Consider the following 20,648-nt stretch of genomic DNA (forward strand, 5'->3'; position numbering starts at 1 on the left):
ACCCTGGGATCATGACCTGAGCCCAAGGCAGACGCTTAACTGACTGAGCCACCCAAGTGCCCTTGCAGTTATTATTTTATTGTTTTTTTTTTTAAAGGAACCCAGTCAAATGAGTTTAAAATCTGTGAAAGTGCTCTAAAAGTCTAATATGCTATAAAAATGCATGTTAGCATTCAGTTGTCAGGGCCAATTCAAATCCCCTAAAGCCTTAATTTGAACAATTAGTTAGTTAATTAATTAATTAAAATAATGCCCAGTTATTATCAACAGTGATGTTGTATATTTATATGGTGTTCTATGTGGTTTTCCACACATTTTCCCAGAACTTGTCCTGTTTGAACCCCCACACAGCTTTGTGAGATAGACACAACAGCTATTTTCCCCGTGCATCAGGTGGAGAAGCTGTCCCCTTGGCTCATTTCACCAGCTCCCAAGTGACCCAGCTGCCCTCTGCCCAGAGCTCTTCCCTCTCCATCACTGTAGCAGGTCTCCCTGTTGCCATGACATCATGGTCCATTCTGGTGTTTCCCGCAGATGGGCTCTGGCAAGCATTGTCTGAGTCATCTGGCAATAAAGCCCTTGACTAGGTGCTGTTAGGATTTGTAGAGCTCTCTCATCCCGGGGCCCAGCAAATAAGCAACTAGAGGCTACCGTTCAAAAGAGTTCTGAGCATTTAGCGGAAGCAAAGCAAATGAAGAAAGGAAATGATTGCACGGTGTTCATCTCATTCCATTTTCTCCATTGCCTTGAGCTTGTTTTTTCAGGTCCCTGGAAAACACCTTGAAAATAGTCTCTCAAATCCATTAAATACACATAAAGAAGGAAAAGGGAGTGGGTGGAAGCAAGAGAAATATCTGAATCATCTGCAGTCAAGTTCCAGTGCAGATCAGAGATGTCCCTGACTTTGGTGTGAGTTATGTTAAGACTAGGGAAGCACCAGGGAGGAGAAGATAGACGATAGATAGGTCAATAGATAGGTGATAGATAGATGGATAGATGATAGATATAAATATATAGATACAGGTAGATACAGATATAAAAGAGTCACATATGAACTTCGATGTATTAAATGATTTGCCAAAAACCAGAATGTTGTTAAAGGAAAGGTTTCCAGGGGTGCCTGGGTGGCTCAGTTGGTTAAGCGACTGCCTTCAGCTCAGGTCATGATCTCAGGGTCCTGAGATCGAGCCCCACATCGGGCTCCCTGCTTGGCGGGAAGCCTGCTTCTCCCTCTCCCACTCCCCTTGCTTGTATTCCCTCTCTCGCTGTCTCTCTGTCTCTGTTAATTAATTAAATAAATAAAATCTTAAAAAAAAAAAAAAGGAAAGGTTTCCAGTAGTGTGGAAAGAGAGCTGTATCATGTCCCATGGATGCATATACGTTGCTCTTGCTCATTTACCTCTGCATCCGGACCCAGCATCTCTCCAGTCCCCCAGACCAGGACAGGGGAATTCCATTCCCTCATTCAACTAGTGCCTATTCTTTTTCACAACCTGCCCCCACCCCCAGTGTTTCCTGTTTGTCTGACAATGGAGAGGTCAGCATAAGGCCACAGAGCCAGCTCATGCAGGATGCATAGCCCCTGTGTAAACCATAACAGAGCCATAAGCCTCGTATTTATTCACAGGAACACTAGCAAAGGAACTGCTTAATTGTTTTTATTTTCCCTCCTTTCTCCTGATGGAAGTGACCGTACCCTGTGGATCTAAGACAATTGCAGACATGTCCACAGAGGGGAGATTTGTTTGTTTAGGCACTGGAAGTATATTCAGATGTTTTACCAAAGTCGTCTACAAACAAAAGCATTCCACGGAACTTGAGAAATTTCAGAGTCATCAGGGGCTGTCTCCTCTTCATTTTGGAATGGCAGCATATTTTAAATCTATCAGGGAAAGAATCTTGAGTCAGAATTCATTAGACCTGGAGCTTCCTTCTTCGGAGAATGACTCACAGAATCCAAGTAGTGACAAAGTCATCCCCAACCAGAGTTACATCCAGACTTCTTATCTGGCACACAGAAGAGGAAAAGTAGTCAGTTATAGTGAGACAAACACAGGCTTGGGAATCAGACGGAGCTGGGTCCAAGTCCCAGCTCTACCACTTACCGGCTCTGTGATCTCTGACAAGATATTTCATCTCAATGAGTCTTAGCTTCCTCCTTTGTAAAGGGTGGGTAGCAATACTTACCTTGCGGACGTAAGAGCAATAACGTATATATTACGTCCAGGGCATGGTGTACCGTATAGTATGTGCTCAAATAGGGGAATCCATCATTATTGATCTCTCTTAGCTTGTTGTGCCTCTTTCTTTGCCTAGAAACCAGAACAACTTGTTTGGTTTTCAAGAGCCCATCATAATAATCGACATGTAACCTTATTTTTTTCCAGGTTGGTTTCATTGACTACATCGTGCATCCACTGTGGGAGACCTGGGCAGATCTGGTGCAGCCTGACGCCCAGGACATTCTGGATACATTAGAAGATAACAGGAACTGGTATCAGAGCATGATACCCCAGAGTCCCTCCCCACCGCTGGACGAGCAGAACAGAGATTGTCAGGGTCTGATGGAGAAGTTTCAGTTTGAACTGACCCTTGAAGAGGAGGATTCCGAAGGCCCTGACAAAGAGGGAGAGGGTCACAATTATTTCAGCAGCACAAAGACACTTTGTGTGATTGACCCTGACCATAGGGATTCGCTAGGAGAGACTGATGGAGACACTGGGGCAGAAGACAAGTCCCCGACTGACACATAATTGCCTTCTCCGTGTGGAGATGAACATTCCACCTTTACCAAGCATGCCAGCTGAATAGTAGGGCCAGCCCATCATGGGGGCGTAGGCCTGCACGGGACAAGGGCCATGTGGCCTTTCCAGTTACTTGAGTTGGGAGCCAGAATGCGAGACCATGAAGCAAACGGCAGTTCAGAAAATCCCACGGTTGACTTGCCTTGTTTGCAAGCTTAGTGGAGAGCTGAAGCTTTATCTGGTACTGGAGGCCAAGGTCAGATCCTGAGTAAATGGCTTGAAAATGGAAGACACAAAACTGAGAGATTTTTTTCTGCACTAAGTTTTGGGAATCTGTCCCCCCTAGTGACTGAACTGACTGATTAATAACTTCATTTATGAACCTGCTCACCTGTCCCCTCGTCTGCCAACCTGTGTGCCTTTTTTGTAAAACATTTTCACGTCTTTAAAATGCCTGTTGAATACCTAGAGTTTAGTATCAACTTCTACACAGATAAGCGTTCAAAGTTGACATAAACTTTTTTGACTCTTTCTGGGGAAAAAAAAAGGAAAGAAAATGGTCTTCCTTCTTTCTTGGGCAATATCTTTCACTTTACTACAGTTACTTTTGCAAATAGAAAGGATACGCTTCTAACCACATTCTACTTCCTTCCCCTATGGTCCCATCCAGCTTCACAGTTGCCCGTATAACTTATCTCTGTCTGCCTGCTTACAGCAGTATTTTTTTTCTCCTCTTAGAACTTCACTTTTTGTGCTGCAAACAGAATAAAAGTGAACAAACTAAGAGGTAGGAAGGGGTAGTCATGTCATTCCCAATAACAGTCTGTGTAAAATTCAGCTCGATGAGGCAGTGCGCCATGTTGTGTCCTGTAGCCCTGAGCCACTGGGCCCTGCACACACACCCCATCCTGTCCCCTCCCCGCCTCGTTCTCTACCCAGTGACACACCGTTTCCAATTTGATGCTGCCGTCTTTCTCTTGAACTGCCTTCTGCGCTAACACCTCCATTTCTGTTTATAACAGTATATTTATTACTTCATGTATATAATGTAATGTTTTGTAAGTTATTAATTTATATATCTAACATTGCCTGCCAATGGTGGTGTTACATTTGTGTAGAAAACTCTGCCTAAGAGTTGCGACTTTTCTTGTAACATTTTGTATGGTGTATTATATAACCTGGAAATCGCTTAAGAGAGACATACGACCCCCTCCCCGGTGAGGACATCTGTGGGCTTTTATTCAGAAGGTCTGCCCTCTTCCCTGTCTGAGTTGCTCATACTGCACAACCCCTTTGTGAACCAGTTTTGGAAATAGGATTCTCACATTCGATACTAAATGGTTTATACTGAGCTTTTACTTTTGTATAGTTTGATAGGGGTAGGGGGCAAAGGGATGTAGTTTTCACCCATGTTCTATCCAAATCTGTGTCCGCGTGAGTTGGGTTATAACTGGGTTCTACTCTCATCGTGGCTTTGGTTTAAACAGCAACACTACATTTGCTCACAGACGGTTCTTCTAAGTTCCCAAACTATTGATTTTGAAGCAAAAGCCTCCTGCCAGCCGTTAAGCAGGAATGTCATGTTCCAATTAATTACAAAAAAAACCCCAAACAATAAAACAATGTGAATTTTATAATAAAATGTGAACTGATATAGTAAATTATGCAAATGTGAAGCTTCTGATAACACTTGTTAGGCCTCTTATTGGCTTCCGTCTCCCATTTGTAAAATATATTCCAAGCTTTCAGTTCAGCATTGTAACTCACTAGTTAAAGAAATGGCACAATGTGCATGACCAATGGGTTTGTATGTCTATTTACCCTGCATATTTCAGGTGGACATTTTATTGTTTTCAAAAGTTTCTCACAATGTATGTTATAGTATTATTATTATTATATATTGTGCTCAGATGCATTCGTAAGAGACTTTTATATGAAGTGAATAAACAAAAGCATGATTAGATTAGACTGTAGGCCCAATTATTTTGTGGTTAGTTCTGACCTATTAAAAGCAGATATTTCTTTCTCTTCTCTCCTACCCTACCCCACAGAGAAAACCAACCACTTTGCCTGGCCAACCTCTCAACTGAAGTTTCAGAATCTGTGTCCAAAAAGTCCCCTAGCTTGGAACATTTCACATGTTTCACAGCTCAGTGATGCGGGAGGTGGTTAAAGAAAAGCAAACAAAACCACTGTAAGAATCTGAAAAGTTTAATCCACTAGATAAACCAAGGGAATCTCCAACTTGGCTGGGTCCTCCAGAAAAATGAATCATAGCATCACAGAACATTAGCTTCATGTAGTCAAATGGTCCCACTGATTCAGTTGACACATGAAGAATCTGAGGTCCAAAGAGTCATCTTCAAGCACCATTGGCAGAGCACTGGTTCATGGTCTTTTCGATGATTCATGGAGTCTCCTATTGGTCATATGGTTATGCTTTTCTTTCTGGAAAGAGCTTTATAAATTTCATAGGCAGAATACTTAAATGCTCTGTTGAAGTTTTAAAATCAGCTTTAAAAAATGTTATCCTGGGGCGCCTAGGTAGCTCAGTCATTAAGCGTCTGCCTTCTGCTCAGGTTATGATCCCAGGGTCCTGGGATCAAGTCCCGCATTGGGCTCCCTGTTTCACGGGAAGCCTGCCTCTCCCTCTCCCACTCCCCCTGCTTGTGTTCCCTCTCTCGCTGTGTCTTTCTCTGTCAAATAAATAAATAAAATCTTAAAAAAATAAAATAAAAAATGTTATCCTAAGAAGTGTGTGTGTGTGTGTGTGTGTGTGTGTGTGTGTGTGTGTGGTGAAAGGCCACAAACAAGAATCAGCAGGTAATGTAATATTTTAACCACAGGGAAATGTTTGTGAACTAGTAAGTGGGTCTGCTCTAGAAGAATTCCACTCAAGAAACTAAATTTCCTGAATTTCTTTACAAAGACAAGATGAGCCAACATTGCGGAACCAGTCTGCCTGCCGGTTGTAGAGCTGATGTTTACGGCACTTAGCTACCTACCATCCCTGATTTCTGATTCCACCCCCATCCCTGAGCTCTTACAGATTAAGTGACAAAGTGAATTGGTTAGCATAGTCACAGGTGTGACTTTTATAAAGTCTACAGCTATAAATATTTATAAATATGTGCAGGTATGTTTTCTACAGGGAAATGTTTTTTAATCCTTGCTGCAAATAAGAATCACCTGGAGAATAAATTTTTTTTAAAAATATTAATGTTTGGGTCCCCTAGATTCTGTTTGAATTCCCAAGAGCCCTGGGGACCAGATTTTAAAAATTTTCCCCAGGTGCAATTTGAGTGGAGAGCTATCGCTCCTGAAGAGAGAGTCATGCTTGGAGCTAAGGCTTTTGTCAGTCCGTTCAGGCTGCTATGATAAAGCACCACAGACTGGGCAGCTTAAAAACAACAGGAATTTATTTCTCACAATTCCGGAGGCTGGGAAGTCTAAGATTAAGGTACCAGCATAGTCACGTTCTGGTGAGGGCCCACTTCCTGGATCATAACTGGTAGAAATAGACTCCTCACTCGGTGGAAAGGGCTAGAGATCTCTCTGGACCCTTTTATTATAAGGCAGTAATCCCATTCATGAAGCCCCCACCCTCATGACTTAAACACTTCCCAAAGGCCTCTCTTCCTATTACCATCATCTTTGGGAGTTAGAATTTGGGAAGGGACACAAACATTCAGGCCACAGCAAATCTCTTTCACTATGACTGTCTTCAGATATTGTCCACCCACCATGGCCAGGTGCTGGTTCAGGTACAGAGATGAGACTGGGCCTCAGAGATGAGTAAGACAGAGCTCTATAGTCCAGGAGCTTGCAGTCTGCTGTGTTGCTCACCATCTGCTCTGCAGACCACAAAATCATAATTTTGTTCTCAGGAAAACCACAACGAAGATAAATCTAAAAGAAAGTTAATCATCTGGTTCTATAACATAGGCCATAAGTGTAACCATTCTTGTATCTATGATGGCATATCAGTGTTCCTAGTGGCAGGGAACTACTGCAGAAGCAGAAATTACTATGGCATCTCTGCCAAGGCTGAGCGTGATAGCTTAGTACTTAACAAAATGTGTAGGAGCCTAAGGCTGACTTACAGAGTCAGGAACTGTCAGAGTTCCAGAAGATGGCCTTCCCTTGACCTTTTCCCACAGGCTTATTTTGACATGAGTTGGAAGTCTGGGACGTTCTTGTCCACTGAACAAAGCCTAATGGGGTTCAGGTGAAGGAGGGTGGTTTATTGCATGGATTCTGGAGCCAAGTGGCCTGGGTTTAAATCCTCTCTCCTCCATTTACTAACCATACGACTTTAGACAATTCACCTACTCTTTGGGCTTCAGCAAAATGGGGATTATTAATTTGTCAGGTGGAGGTAATAATCCCAAGCCTTTTCCACCATTCCATTGCTACTTCTCTGAGCCCGAGCCTGTGTCTTAGTGATTGATTAAATCAATGATCATGAGCTTTAAAACCTGTAAAACCCAGGTGGGGCAGGAAAGCTAGCAAATTCCTTTTATAAACCCACATTGTATGCATCCTGTACCCCTTGTGAAGAATTCTCCAAGCTGGTTCTCTCCCACATTCCTCAAGATTTGGATCAGGTATCCTCCTACAGGAAGTTTCCCTGATCCCCAAGGTTGGGATAAAGACTCTTACTTGAGCTCCTAGAACATCCTGTGCTTTACCTGTGTAATTAGCTGTGTAACCTTGGGCAAGTCACTTAACTCTCCTGTGCCTCAGCTTTATCATCTGTAGAATAAAGATAATTATAGTAATACCAAGATTATAGCAGGTTATGCAAGAATTACATGAGTTGATATACATAAAGTTCTGAGAAATATTATAATTATTAACACCTGCTATATGTTGAAGTTGGGTTTATGTCTTTTCCAAAAGACTGTAACTCATTGAAGTCAGAAGCTGGATCTTATTCCCTGTTGAATCTCCAATGCCCAATCCAATATCTAGAACAAATACACATTTGTCAAACTGAACTGAATCAAGTGGTTTTATGCAAGGGTAAAATGCAACCCCATGCCTAAAGCCTTTTAAACCAAAAAAAAAGGTGTTGGAAGGGGCACCTGGGTGGCTGAGTCAGTTAAGTGTCTGACTCTTGATTTCGGCTCAGGTCATGATCTCAGGATCATGAGATTGAGTCCTGCATCTGGCTCTGTGTCCAGCTGGGAGTCTGCTTGAGATTCTCTCTCTCTTATATTAATTAATTAACTAATGAATTAATTTAAAAAAATGTATTGGTTTCTGAGTCCTGGAATAAGGAAATCATGTAATTTTTTTTTAAAGATTTTATTTATTTATTCATGAGAGACAGAGAGAGAGAGAGAGAGGCAGAGGGAGAAGCAGGCTCCCAAGGAGCAGGGAGCCCGATGCGGGACTCGATCCCAGGACCCTGGGATCATGACCTGAGCCGAAGGCAGACGCTTAACGACTGAGCCACCCAGGCGTCCCGGAAACCATGTACTTTTAGAACCAAAGATTCCTCAGAGATCATCTGGTCTACCCCTTTACTTTTATAAACAAAGGAACTGAGGCTCAGACATGGCCAGTGACCTGCCTGAGATCACACAGTGTATTAATGTTGTAGAGCCGCCATAAACTAGTACTGCAAACCGGGGTGGGGAGGGTGAGGGAGTTGGGGGGGGTTAAACAGTGGAAATTTACTATCTCACAGTCCTGGAGGCTAGAAGTGCAAGGTTATGGTGGGGTCAGGGACAGTTCCTTCTGAGGGCTATGAGAATCTGTTCATGCCTCTCCCCTAACTTCTGATAATTTGGGGCAACCTTTGACATTCTTGGCTTGTAGACGCAGCACCCTAATCTCTTCCTTCATGTTTATGCAGCGTTCTCTGTGTTTGTATGCCTGCATCCAAATTTCCCCTTTCTATAAGGACACCAGTCATATTGGGTTAAGGGCCCACCCTACTCCAGTATGACCTCATTTTAACTAATTACATCTAATTAACTAATTGCATCTATTTCCAAATAAAGTCACATTCTGAGGTACTGGGGGTTAGGACTTCAACATAGAAATCTGAGGGAGGATATAATTCAAGCCATAATACACAGTTACTCACCAGAAGAGTTCCCAATTCCTTACTCAGGTGTCTTTTGTCAACATCATGGAGTTTGGGGGCCTTAGACACCCATTCAACTTCTCTGCACCTCAAACTTCTCTCTAAAATAGAGGAAGAGCCTATATGTCTTAACAGGTGCTACCCAGTTATAAAAAGTTTAATGCTTTATACCAAGGCATTTTTGTTTTCTTAAGGTCTTTCCGAGTTCTTCAAACATATTAATTATTTAATTATTAATTATTTCCTCGGTGTAACTAGGTGCCACATGGAGAAGAGAAAGAAGCTTAGGGTGGTAGGAAAAACATAGCCCAAGGGTTAAGAGCTTAGGCTCTGAAGGTGAACAGACCCCAGTTCAAATCCCTGCTCTTCCACTTCCTAGCTGTGTAACATGGGGCAAACAGTTAACCTCTTCAAGCCACAGTTCCCTCCTCATTAAAATGAGGCACATGATAGTGACCTTTTGATGAGGTTGCTATGAAGACTAGTGGACAATGCATAAAAAGTGCCTCACTGTCAGCCATTATATATGGATATCAGCTAAGACTTCATTCCTTCCACAAATATTTATTAAACACCAATTATGTGCCAGGCACAGTATGATGAGCAAAACACACAAAGTCCCTGCCCTTATGCAATTTGTCTTTTCAGTGGGAGAGAAAGACCCCAAGGAAACAAGAAGATAAATACTACATTATTGGGTAGTGTGATATGTGCCACGGGGTTGGCAAGTGACAGTAGTTTAAGAACAATGGCTCTGGAGTTCCATAGCCCAGGTTAGAGTCCCAGCCTCACTCTTTGCTAATGGTGCAGACCCGGGTACAGCAAACACAAAGTGTGCCTGTCAACTTCAAAAAGCAGAAGGAACGCCAGGTAAGGCAGAGGAGTGGACACTGAAGTTGGTGGCCAGGTCACGGAGAATTGTAAGGCTTTTGTAAGGACTTCGCCAAGTCATCGGATGGCTTCGAGCACAAGATTGACATGATCAGACCTGCATTTCTTAAAGATTACTCTGTGAGGAGAACAAACTATACTGAGGCAAACACAGAATCAGAGAAACCAGTTAGGAGGTTGCTGCTGTCATCCTCTGAAGTGACAGGAACTCGACAAGATTAGCAGTGGTAGAGGTAGTTAAGAGTTGGAAGATTTGAGATATATTTTCAAGGCGGGCCAACAGGACTTGCTGATGGATTTGAAAATGGAAGCACAGGAAAAGGAGTGAGAAAGATCCCAAGAGTGTGGCCTGGGCAGCCCGTTGAACGGTAGGAATGTTTCCTCTGATGGGGGCATTTGGAGGGGAACAGATTTGGGTGGGTTGGAGGTGCTTTTTGGTCATCCAAGTGGAGATATTGTGGAGGCAATTAGGTATATTGAGTCTGAAGTTCAGGGCAGAGGTCATGAAAGTCCTAAACTTATCAGTGAGTAGGCTCCCTATCTAATTGTCCATGTGGACTAAATCTGTTTTATCCCAAATCACCCCTGACCCAAAATGTGGCCTCTTCAGGAGGTTCTTCAAGAGATCTGCCCACGCCAAGCACTTTGTAATTTTATAGAATTTTACAGAAGCAGCAGTTGGGTCTGGGGAGGTCGCTGTCAACAACACGCTGCTCTCTGGACTGCACAGCTGCCCCTTTCCCTGTTCTCCCTTCACTCTGTCCTCAGACCCACTGAACCACCCTCTCAGGAGCAAAACCAGTTATTTTTCCTGGCAGTTGCACCACACTTAGCATTCATCTTTTGTTGATGGGGTATGACTTGGGGAACTCTCCCTTCAAAACCACAGAGCTTCTTGATATGTTCTTTATGCAATTATATACATTGCTCTCCCAAGAGAAATTCAGATATAAGAACCTTTCTCCATCTTACTCTCTCTTCCCCCAGTAAAAATGGGAGGTCTCACTCACAAACTTTCGGAGAGGTAAGTGAGGAGAAAGCAAAGCTCAAGGGTTTCCTTATGGCTCCCATGCCTTCCCTACCTCATGGTTCAACCCTGCCCATGTCCTTTGCCAGATTTGCACTGATGCTTAACTCTGCTCAGTGGTTAGGACTTGGGCTCTCGGGTAATGATCTTATCTCCTGTTCTTTTTGCCTTCCCCTCAAATTTCACCCCATCACTTCAAGGGCATGAACTCCTCTCCATGTCTTTGATAGAACAATTCTACCAGGCCCTTTTGGTGCTTGAGAATCCTCTTTGCATTTCCTGCTTTACCCAACGCAGCTCTCACATCTCTCTGTAGCTCAGTGTCCCGAGTGCAGGCTCTGGAGTGAGCGTGGGTGGAGACACACAAATAAAAATAAATAAAAAGTGGTTTGTTACAACACAGGGGGAAAGAACAAAAGTGGCCATTCTGGATGCTTTGGGATACAGTATGTCATGTCCAGTATAGCTATTTTCAATACTAATTTTGTTTGTATTCTCTTTTTGTCTTTTTCATCAACTTCTAGCCTAACTTTCAAGTAAGATGTGTCTCCATGTTCTCTAGCTTCCTACATGGAAATCTCAAGAAGAGCCTGGCCAGAGTGCCCGAAACCAAGCGACTGTAACCTCTGTGAGGGCAGGGAGCAGGTCTGGTGCTTTGGTCTCTGTTTCCAGAATGCCTAGCACCATGCCTGGCACAGAGTTGATGCTCAAACATTTGTTGAATAAACATGGATGTTGATTACAGGAAGACCCAGTTAATAGGAAGATGAAAAGAATGTACATTCCAGGCAAGTTGACTCTTAATTTCTCTCACTGGATTGCAATGATCTGTTTCCAAATCTGTCTCCCTCTCAACACTGAGCCCCTCCAAGCTAGGACAATTGTTTTTCATTTTGTTTCTTCTTTTTTAATCTCTGTGTTCCTCACCACCAACGACACCATGCTGGCCCTAAGTGAAAGGAGTGGCCAGTGATGTTTGTTGAGGGAATGACTGAAGAAACAAGGAAGAAAACCATGTTATTGAAATTATTTGTGAACTATATCCATCCACTTGATTTTCCTGGGGAAGGAATAGAGTATGCTGGGGGAGGCAAGGTTTGATAAATCCATGTTACAGGCCTTGTTCTGCCCTTTCCTAATTGTGGGCATTTGGTCATCGCTTAAATTTTCTGAGCCTAAATCTTCTCATAATTAAATGGAATGAGCAATAGACAACTAAAGATGGGATCAGATTAAAGCATTACATATGGTAGGTACTCTATAGTCTGGATGTATATTCTTATGGATGAAAGGATAAATGAATATTAAAATACTTTTTTAAAAAATCACCTCTGTCAGGGCGCTTGGGTGGCTCAGTTGGTTAAGTGTCTGCCTTCAGCTCAGGTCATGAACCCAGTGTCCTGGGATCCAGCCCCACATCGGGCTCCCTGCTCAGCGAGGAGTCTGCTTCTCCCTCTGTCTCTGTCTGCCACTCCCCCTGCTTGTGCTCTTTCTCTCTGTCAAATAAATAAATAAAATCTTTACAAAAAATCACCTCTGTCTTTGAAAAGCGTAATGTAGCAATATCTTTTGATTAATTTAGGGTTCTGTAAATTTTGCTCTAGTTAATCTAGGTTTTTCTACATATACCTCAAGATTCCAGGGAGATAAATGCTCACATTCCACTCCATCAATATGGGGCCATGCTGACACCGATAAGCTCAAGGAAACAGAAGGAAACATGTAGATCATATTAGCCTACACTGCTCCAATGCAGCAAATCCCTCAAAAATATGCCTGACTGAAAGCTTCTACTAATAGAGAACTCAGCAAAATTCTTTTGAGATATTGTAAAACAATATTCTTTTTGAGATGGAATCCAACTGTGCTCTTCTAGAGCATTCTCTCTGGTTTACTTTTTTTTTTCTGGAGCCAAATAATGTATATAACTCCTCTTCTAATTTCTTGCTCCAGTTTAAGATAGGAGCCAAACTTTCAGAGTTTGTGACTATGTGACCCCAGGAAGCATGATATAACCACTCTGTGTCTCAGTTTCTTTATCTGTAAAACAGAAGTGATGATAACAAAAGCTATGTCAAAATTATTTTGAGGATTAAATGAATTATGGCTGAAAACTTCTAGATTAGCGTCTGGCCTCCAGTACACATTAGCAGATGTTAACTATATATAGCTAGAGGTAACATGCTTGCTACATTGTAGTTTCTTCAACCATATTTCATTTGACTTAAATTTGTCATTCTGGTCAAATTATCCTGGACTTGCTCACATTAACAGTGCTTTCTTAGGATATCCTGAGTGTCCCAGAAGCAAGCACCATATTTCAGTCATGGTAGAGCACAGTATGACTCTTGCCCTTCTTTGTTCTGAGCACTGTTTCATAGCCCAAGATTTTATTCATTTGGGGAGAAGTCAGTGACTCACCCTGATGATTCATAAGGTGCTTGCAGGCAAACAAACCCTTCACACCTTTTCACACGAACCACTGTGAAACCACATCTCCTCCATTCTGCACTCACGGCATTGGGTTTCTTCAACTAAGTGTAGCATTTACACTTTACTGATACATTTCATCTGAAAAACCAGTGGAGTATAGGGAAGAGCATTTTCAGCTGGGGTGTCAGACTGACCTGTGTGTAAATACCAGCGGCAGCACCACTTTTAAGACCTTTACAGAAAGCACTTTGTTTGATTTTCAGTTTTCTTTTCTGTAAAATGGAGGAATGATATCCATATCAAATGATTATTAAGAAAGACTAAGTGACATAATTTATGCAAAGTGTCTAGCACATTCAGGCATGCAATGAAAGGCTAGTAAATCAATGCATATGTATGGGAAAAATCTTTATATTTTTCATTTTAATTCTAAAATATACATTGTTTTTAGCCTAAAAATAATTTTAAATTATGATTCCAATAATTCATTAGCCTTGACCCACCCCCTAGGATCTGTTACCTAAATCTTTGATTATCATGTATTCTATATTTTCATTTACATTGTTAGTAAAATGTTAACCAGGACAAGACAAGGAATGGAAATGTATTAAGTCACCAGCAGCCTTCCAGATCAGCATCAGTCCATTAGTCAGTGTTCCATGGGCAATGGCAGTGAGTCCACTATAAATCCACTTGTGCCCCAACTATAAATTCACCTATGTGCACCAACATATCAGGAAAAACATGATCAAAAGCTTTTGTGAAATTGAGACATATCATGTCTAAAGCACTTGCCTACGTGGTACAATCTACTAACCCTAACTGAGAAAAGAGACCATTATAGCATGACTCGATCTTAGAAAACTCCTCTGCCAAATGACCTACAAACCATACCTTAATAATCTGTTTTAGAATTTCTCAGACAATTGATGTCATGCTTGACAATCTGTACTAGATTCTACCTTTCTTTCTAATGGTTGGGATAATATTTGTCTATCACACACACCCAGATTTATGACATATTTTTTGTTCTCTCTGATTTCTCAAAGATCAGCAATTATGAATAAAAAACACATTGGTAAGTCCTTTCAGTACACTGGTAAATAATATGCCTAGAAACATGAAACCACTTAAAGAATAGAGATGCTCTCCTAACACCTCTTTGCTTTATTTGGCAAGTCTAGCAGAAGAGCATGGTACTTGTGTATTCTTGGTTAAGGGCCTATCTCCTTCTAGCTGAAGAAAACTGCCCTTTTCCACCAAATATACAATTTCAGAAAGGATGTCAATAGAGCAGTCAAGGAGGACAGGGGACCCTATCTACTATTTCAAATAATGGTTCTTTAGCACCTACCATTGTTTAATTCAGTAAATATGTATTGAGTCCCTAATATTTTGCAGACACTCTTCTAAGACATAGTTCTTGCTCCTTATGTACTGGAGGATATAGGAAAACAGATATGCAAATAAAATATTCAAGCATTGTAAGAAATGCTAAAGTAAAGATATGCATAAAGAACACAAAGGCCAGAGCACATCACTCTCCTTTTGGAGGGGAATAACAGACGCACTTTTCTTAGGAAGACCAGGTTGAGTATTCAAGTTTGAGTCTTCAAGGATATAAGAGCAGTCAACAGACCAAAAGGATCAGGAGAAGAAGGGCAGGAAGGGCTGTATTCCAGGAGGAAGGAAGAACACGTGAAAAGAACACATAGAGCTATGAAAGGGTATTGTTGAGGCCCATCCGGATGTTCATGTATTCCACAAGCATTGATTGAGTACATACTGTGGGCCAGGTACTCTCCTAGACATCGGGGATACAGAGATATGCAAACAGAGAAAAGCTCTACTCTCATTGAATTAAGTTGCAGTTAGAGACAGATATGAATTAAAGTTTTAAAAAGTGAATGTGTTATTCGGGACTGATAGAATTTCTCCAAAGGATGGAAATATAGTTACATGAGAATAATTAGAAGAAATCACCTCAGACAATTTATAAGGAAAGAGAGAAGGCAGCATTTTATGACTATAAAAACCATGTTTGCCAAAGTCCTGTAGCAGGAAGGAGCAAAGCACCTAGGAGGGACTGAGAAAAGGCCAGTTTGACTGGAGATTATGGTATAATAAGAAATGAGCCTGGTGAGGCAGGCACAAACTATAACTCACAGGGAATTTTAAGAATTTTGCTCTTACTTATACAATGAGAACCCCCCAAACATTTTAAGCAGGGAAGTGATAAGGTCACACTTGAATTTTAGAGAGGTCATTCTAATTACGGTGTGGAGGGCAGATCCTGAGAGGACGATAAAAATTGTGGAAGACAAGTTAGCATGTGATTGCAATAGTCCAGCCAGAATGATATGAACTAAGGTGGGACCGTGAAGATGGAGAGAAATGCATGGATGTGGAATTATTTAGGTGTTACCTTTACAGATCTTGGTGATGGATGATTTAGAGAAGAAAAAAGGAAAAAAAATACTAAAGAATAAATCCCAAGTTTTTGGCTCGCACAAGTGGAAAGTGGTGAAGTCAGTTTCTGGGGGAAAAAAAAGGAATACCAGGGAGCTACTAGTTGGGGAAGGGGGAGGGAGCATGATTCCAGTTTTGGATATGTTGATTTTTAGATGTCTTTGTGACATCCAAGCAGATGTGAAAGAGACAACTGAATATGATAGTCCGGAATGCAAAGAAGCCTGGGCTGGGAGGTATCCATAGATCATACACATGGTACTTAACGCCATGGGATCTAGTCTAGCTATCTAGGGAGAAAAGAGGGTTGGGGGTACGATTAACCCTTGAGGATCTCTGTTATTTAATGAGAGAATATAAAAAGGTTGGGCCTATAAAGGAGATTAAGAAAGCCAAAGTGAAGGAACTAGGAGTGTGCCAAGAGAATCTGGTGTCTAAGAAGGCTAAAGGAAGAAAATATTTTAAGAAAGAAGTATTCTATAATAAATCCTGTTGAGAGATGAAGTAAAATTAAAAAGAAAAAACACTTACTTTAGTTAGAAATATGGATATTACTGGTGAACTTAGATCATTTCCAGTAAAATGATGGCCCAATAGCCAGTTTTCAGTGAATAAAGGGTAAGGGGAGGTGAAAAATGGAGGCAGTAAGAACAGACGAGAAACTCAGTTATGAAGAGGACGGTTGAGAGAGACTGAGGGAAGAAAGACTGTGGGATCACTGATAATGTCTGCCTGGGAAGGCAGAAGTGGTGTGGTGCAAAGCACTAGTAGAATTCTTCTTAGAAGAAAGGTCGCTTTTTCCAATATACCAGAAAAGGAGGGGAACAGGTTTAAGTGGATTCGGTAGAGGGAAGTTCAAAGAATTCCTTCTGATATCTTTGATTTTCTTTTAACCAAAGAGCATTGGCCCTTTCTCACTCACCATTTCTTTTAACTAGGAAGAACATTTGCTTAAAATCAAGTGAAAACACTTTCAGAGGATGCTAAAGAAATTCAACTATCCAACTGTTATAGGAAAATAAGAGTGCTAAGCCTGAAGAAGTGATAGCTCTACTTGGAGAAGGGAAATGGTAGCAATCTTTGAATATGGAAGTAATTTTTACATAAAAAGAAAATTTGTTTGTTCCTAATTACACTAAGGGTGGGACCCAGGCCGATGGAAGATATGGGAAGATTTGTTTGGATTCAGCATTTACACAAACTAGATTTTTTAACTGTTCTTATTGTGCAAAGAAGAAACGATCTGATTAAAGATGTGGTGAATCCTCAGATACCAGAGTTTGTTTAAAAATTTTACTTGTTGGGCTGATGTAAAGGGGGAAATTCAAGCATGAGATGGGAGGCTGGATGTTGGGAGTTCTATTTGACTGTTTTTTCTCCCCTTTACAGCTTGAAGGCCATTTGTTCTCCCTCTCTTCATCTTGAACCTTATTCTCCCTGAAAAGATAGAAAGATGGAAAGATAGGAAAGAAAGAGATGATAGGAAGTGAACATTATGGGTAGAGTTTTCCTGTGAATTTTTACTTCTACACTATTGGCTATAAGACTTTCCTGTCCTTCCTTGATGTTTTCTTTTTTTTTGCTTGTGTGTGTGTGTGTGTGTGTGTGTGTGTGTTTTGACTTGATTTCCATCAGAGTTGTGAATACAGCCTCTATTGTCCTCAGCAGTTTTTCACCTACCTTATTTTTATTGTTTTCTTACTAAGTATACACTCACATTCATCAAGTGGCCTTCCCGCCTCTTTTGTTAATGGTCCCAAACTTTTGCATTCCCTCTGGGAAGCCGTTCCTCTTCGTACCATTTTTATACCTATTATTTTACTACCGGAGCTTTTCAGAGCACATCTTTGTGCAGTCACATGAGTTTTTCTCATTTCCTTCCTAGGATCCAGGAGTAATGGTCATTTGTGTAGCACTTTATAGATGTTATAGCAACCATTTGTAGTCATCACTGCAATTGATTATCAAAGGACTCCTCGACATGCAAGTTCTGTGCCACCAGCCCAGCAGCAACCCTACTGCTCATCATCACCATCATAATCATCTCCAACTCTGTTTTAAAGATAGGGGTCCAGAGAAGACTAAGAAAGTGCTTCAAGTCATTGCACTGCACAGTCTAAAAGCAGAGACTCAAACTGAGATCTGCACAATCCTAAAATGCAGGCTCTTTTTATATATAAAGCTGCTTCCCAAGGGCTTGTTTCCTCAGCTATTGTAAATTTGGAGTTGGCATAATCACTTTCTCCAAAATCACCTGTTATCTCCTCAACATGCTCTTCCTCTTTGGTGGTAATTATGTGGAATTACAGTTCCTTTAGTCACTTCCCCAATTATAAAGACTGCTTATGAATTATTGACTAAACTTTCTGAGACCCTCCTTTTCCAAATTCTCATGAATTCTAATGTTTCTTAGGTAGTCTGAACCATCTCATCTGAGTCAAGTTATTCTTCCCCTTTTGAGCTCTCTGTGTCTAAATTGTCCTCAGAGGCATATAAATACCCACTTTGACTGTGCATCTAACCTTTCAGTCTGTTGGTCAGTCAATCAAAAACTACGGAGTGCTTGACATATGCCAAGCACTGTCTAGGCTCTTAATATAGATTAGTAAAAAAGAAATATATAATCCATATAGAGAGAAATTAATCAAATAATTGCAAAAATAAGTGTAGGTTAAGTATTTGTTCTTTTTTGCCCTTTGTTAGGACTTTCATTTTTCCCTTTGTTAGATTTCTTGCAGTTCATATGACAAACCTACTCTATAAACTTATACCTTTACCATATTACAACTTTTCCACAATGTACCTTGCTGTCTTAGAAGCCATGTAATGCATTTCAGAGGCACACAGGACTCAGAGCAAGAAGGGAACTTTGAAATTGGCCAGTCTAGCACTTCTCTAACTTTAACGTACATACAAATCAACTGGGGATCTTATTAAAATGTAGATTCTGAATTAGTAGGTCTTGAATGAGATCTGAAATTCTGCAATTTTGGCAAGCTCCCATATGGTGTTGATGCTGCTAATACATGGACTACACTTTGAATAGCAAAGATCTAGTTCTCTGGTTTATATCTAGGAGTATACATCAAAACATCTTGCTTTTCCAGAATACAGATTCTGAATCAGATTTTAGCAGGGGGCTGGGACATATGAAAATTGAAAAATCAGTCTCAGACTCCCAGCTAATATGAAAAAAATAGGAACTGGGTTTACTATCCTGCCTAACACAACCAAAAGAAAAAAAATAATAAAACCTGACAAAATAGGATACAATGTTTTTCAAGACACTAGACATTAGTCAACAAAGGAAAATGATCTCTGAGAAACAGGAAACAAGTGAGATGAGCCCAACAAACTTTCCTGAGAGAATTTCCAAGTTATGGCATAGAGAACAGTAACCCAAGCAGAGCCCAGCCAACTCTCTGAGCTGAGAGTCAGAGGAGAACAAGGCAACTAGAGTTCTCAGGGTGGAGCACCAGAAAGGAGGGAGCAGCACAGAGAGAAAACTCCAGAGGTCCACAGAAAGCCTCCCGTAAGTATATGGCAGAGTACTGATGAGCACACACCTATGAGAAAACAACCCAAGAAAAGGGTAATAAGTACTAGAATGGATGAGATGACAGTGACTTGTGCTCACATAGAGCTAGAAAGAGTGCCTGTACCTACCATCCAGACTAGAAAATCTTATGATTCATGGGGTATTAGAGTACTCAGAAGGCAATGCCTCAGGGAAGAAATAATCAGCCCAGAATGAGCACTGCTATAGTCTCATCTAATAAATCTTAAAAGCAAGACCAAAAGGGTCAAACTGTTTCCGAGTAACTTAACTGCATCACAGAATAAAGCTTGGGTATATTTCTAGGAACACAAATTATCTAGCACCTAACAAGGTAAAATTCAAAATGTATGGCATCTAATTTATCAGACATGGAAATAAGTAAGAGAATATGACCCATAATTAGGAGAAAAATCAGTCAAGTAAAATTGACTCTGACCTGACAGAAATGTTAGAATTAGGAGGTAGGAATACTGTTGGAGCTATATTCCAAATACTGTTGGAGCTATATTCTATATTCCAAATGTTTGAACTGTAAGGAAAAATAAAAAAGATATGAAAATACAGTAAGTAGGATTAATAACAGATTAGACATTATAAAATAAAAGATGAATGAACTTAAACATACAGTGATAGAAAGTATTCAAAATGAAACACAAAGAAAGGAGAATAAAAAAAAGAAGAAATGAACAAGTCACATTGTCCTTTGAGACAAACTCGAGGGAGCTAATAATGTGTAGTGAGAGTCCCTGAGGGAGGGGGAGGGGTTTATTAAAATCTTTTAAAAAATAAATGCTGGAAAATTTCCAAATTTGATGAAAATGATAAACCCACAAAAACGCTTCTAAAATTTAAGAAACTCAATGAAGCCCAAGAACAAGAAACTTGAAGAATACTACATCAAAGCACATCACAATCAAATTGCTTAAAGCCAGTGATTCAAAAAAAATCTTAAAAGCAGCCAAGGGAGTGATGGACAGGGCAAGGAATCATGTTATGTACAGAGGAACAAAGATTAAACATATCAACAGATTTATTGTCAGAAATAATGGAAGCAAGAAAGCAATAGAACAACATCATTAAAGTACTGAAAGAAAAACTCTTAACCAAGATTCCTGTACCGAGTGAAAATATCTTTCAAAAATGAAGGAGAAACCAAAGCTTTTTCAGACATACAAAAGGTGGCAGAAAGCATGGCCAATGGACTCCCACTACAAGAAATGTTAAACGAAGCCCTCCAGCAAAAGAGAAAGGAAAACAGATGGAAACTTGGACCTATAGCAAGAAATGAAGAACACAAGAAATGGTAACTAAACCATTAAATACATACTTCTTTCTTATTAAAAAAACCTTTTTAAAAGATAACAGACACTTTAGGCAAAACTGAAAATAATATAGCATGGAGCTTATAAGATATGTAAAAGTAAAATG

General features: G+C 40.6%; 1 protein-coding gene and 1 long non-coding RNA gene across 10 annotated transcripts in view; one reads left to right on the forward strand and one right to left on the reverse strand.

Annotated features, from left to right (window-relative positions):
- PDE4B (phosphodiesterase 4B) overlaps positions 1–4,707 on the forward strand; it is a 428,537-nt gene extending 423,830 nt beyond the window's left edge. For all 6 annotated transcript variants that reach the window (XM_081818568.1, XM_081818569.1, XM_081818570.1 and 3 more), the window contains one exon: positions 2,388–4,707. In XM_081818568.1, coding sequence (XP_081674694.1) covers positions 2,388–2,753 — 366 coding nt within the window. In that variant the 3' untranslated portion in view covers positions 2,754–4,707. The remainder of the gene's footprint in view (positions 1–2,387) is intronic.
- Positions 4,708–4,908: 201 nt separating this feature from the next.
- LOC115938885 (uncharacterized) lies at positions 4,909–14,027 on the reverse strand. 4 transcript variants are annotated; one of them, XR_014144907.1, is made up of 6 exons: positions 13,809–14,027; positions 12,089–13,464; positions 8,842–8,942; positions 7,607–7,714; positions 7,436–7,499; positions 4,909–6,598 (listed from the first exon to the last, which is right to left on the reverse strand). It is a non-coding gene; the product is annotated as an uncharacterized LOC115938885 (long non-coding RNA). The 4 variants fall into 4 exon arrangements; XR_014144905.1 differs by having other exon boundaries at positions 4,909–7,714; positions 12,089–12,255; positions 12,389–13,464; XR_014144906.1 differs by having other exon boundaries at positions 4,909–7,499.
- Positions 14,028–20,648: the final 6,621 nt, after the last annotated feature.

Source organism: Leptonychotes weddellii, chromosome 4 (assembly GCF_054177405.1).
Source record: "Leptonychotes weddellii isolate Sample4059 chromosome 4, ASM5417740v2, whole genome shotgun sequence".
NCBI classification, from domain to species: Eukaryota; Metazoa; Chordata; class Mammalia; order Carnivora; family Phocidae; genus Leptonychotes; species Leptonychotes weddellii.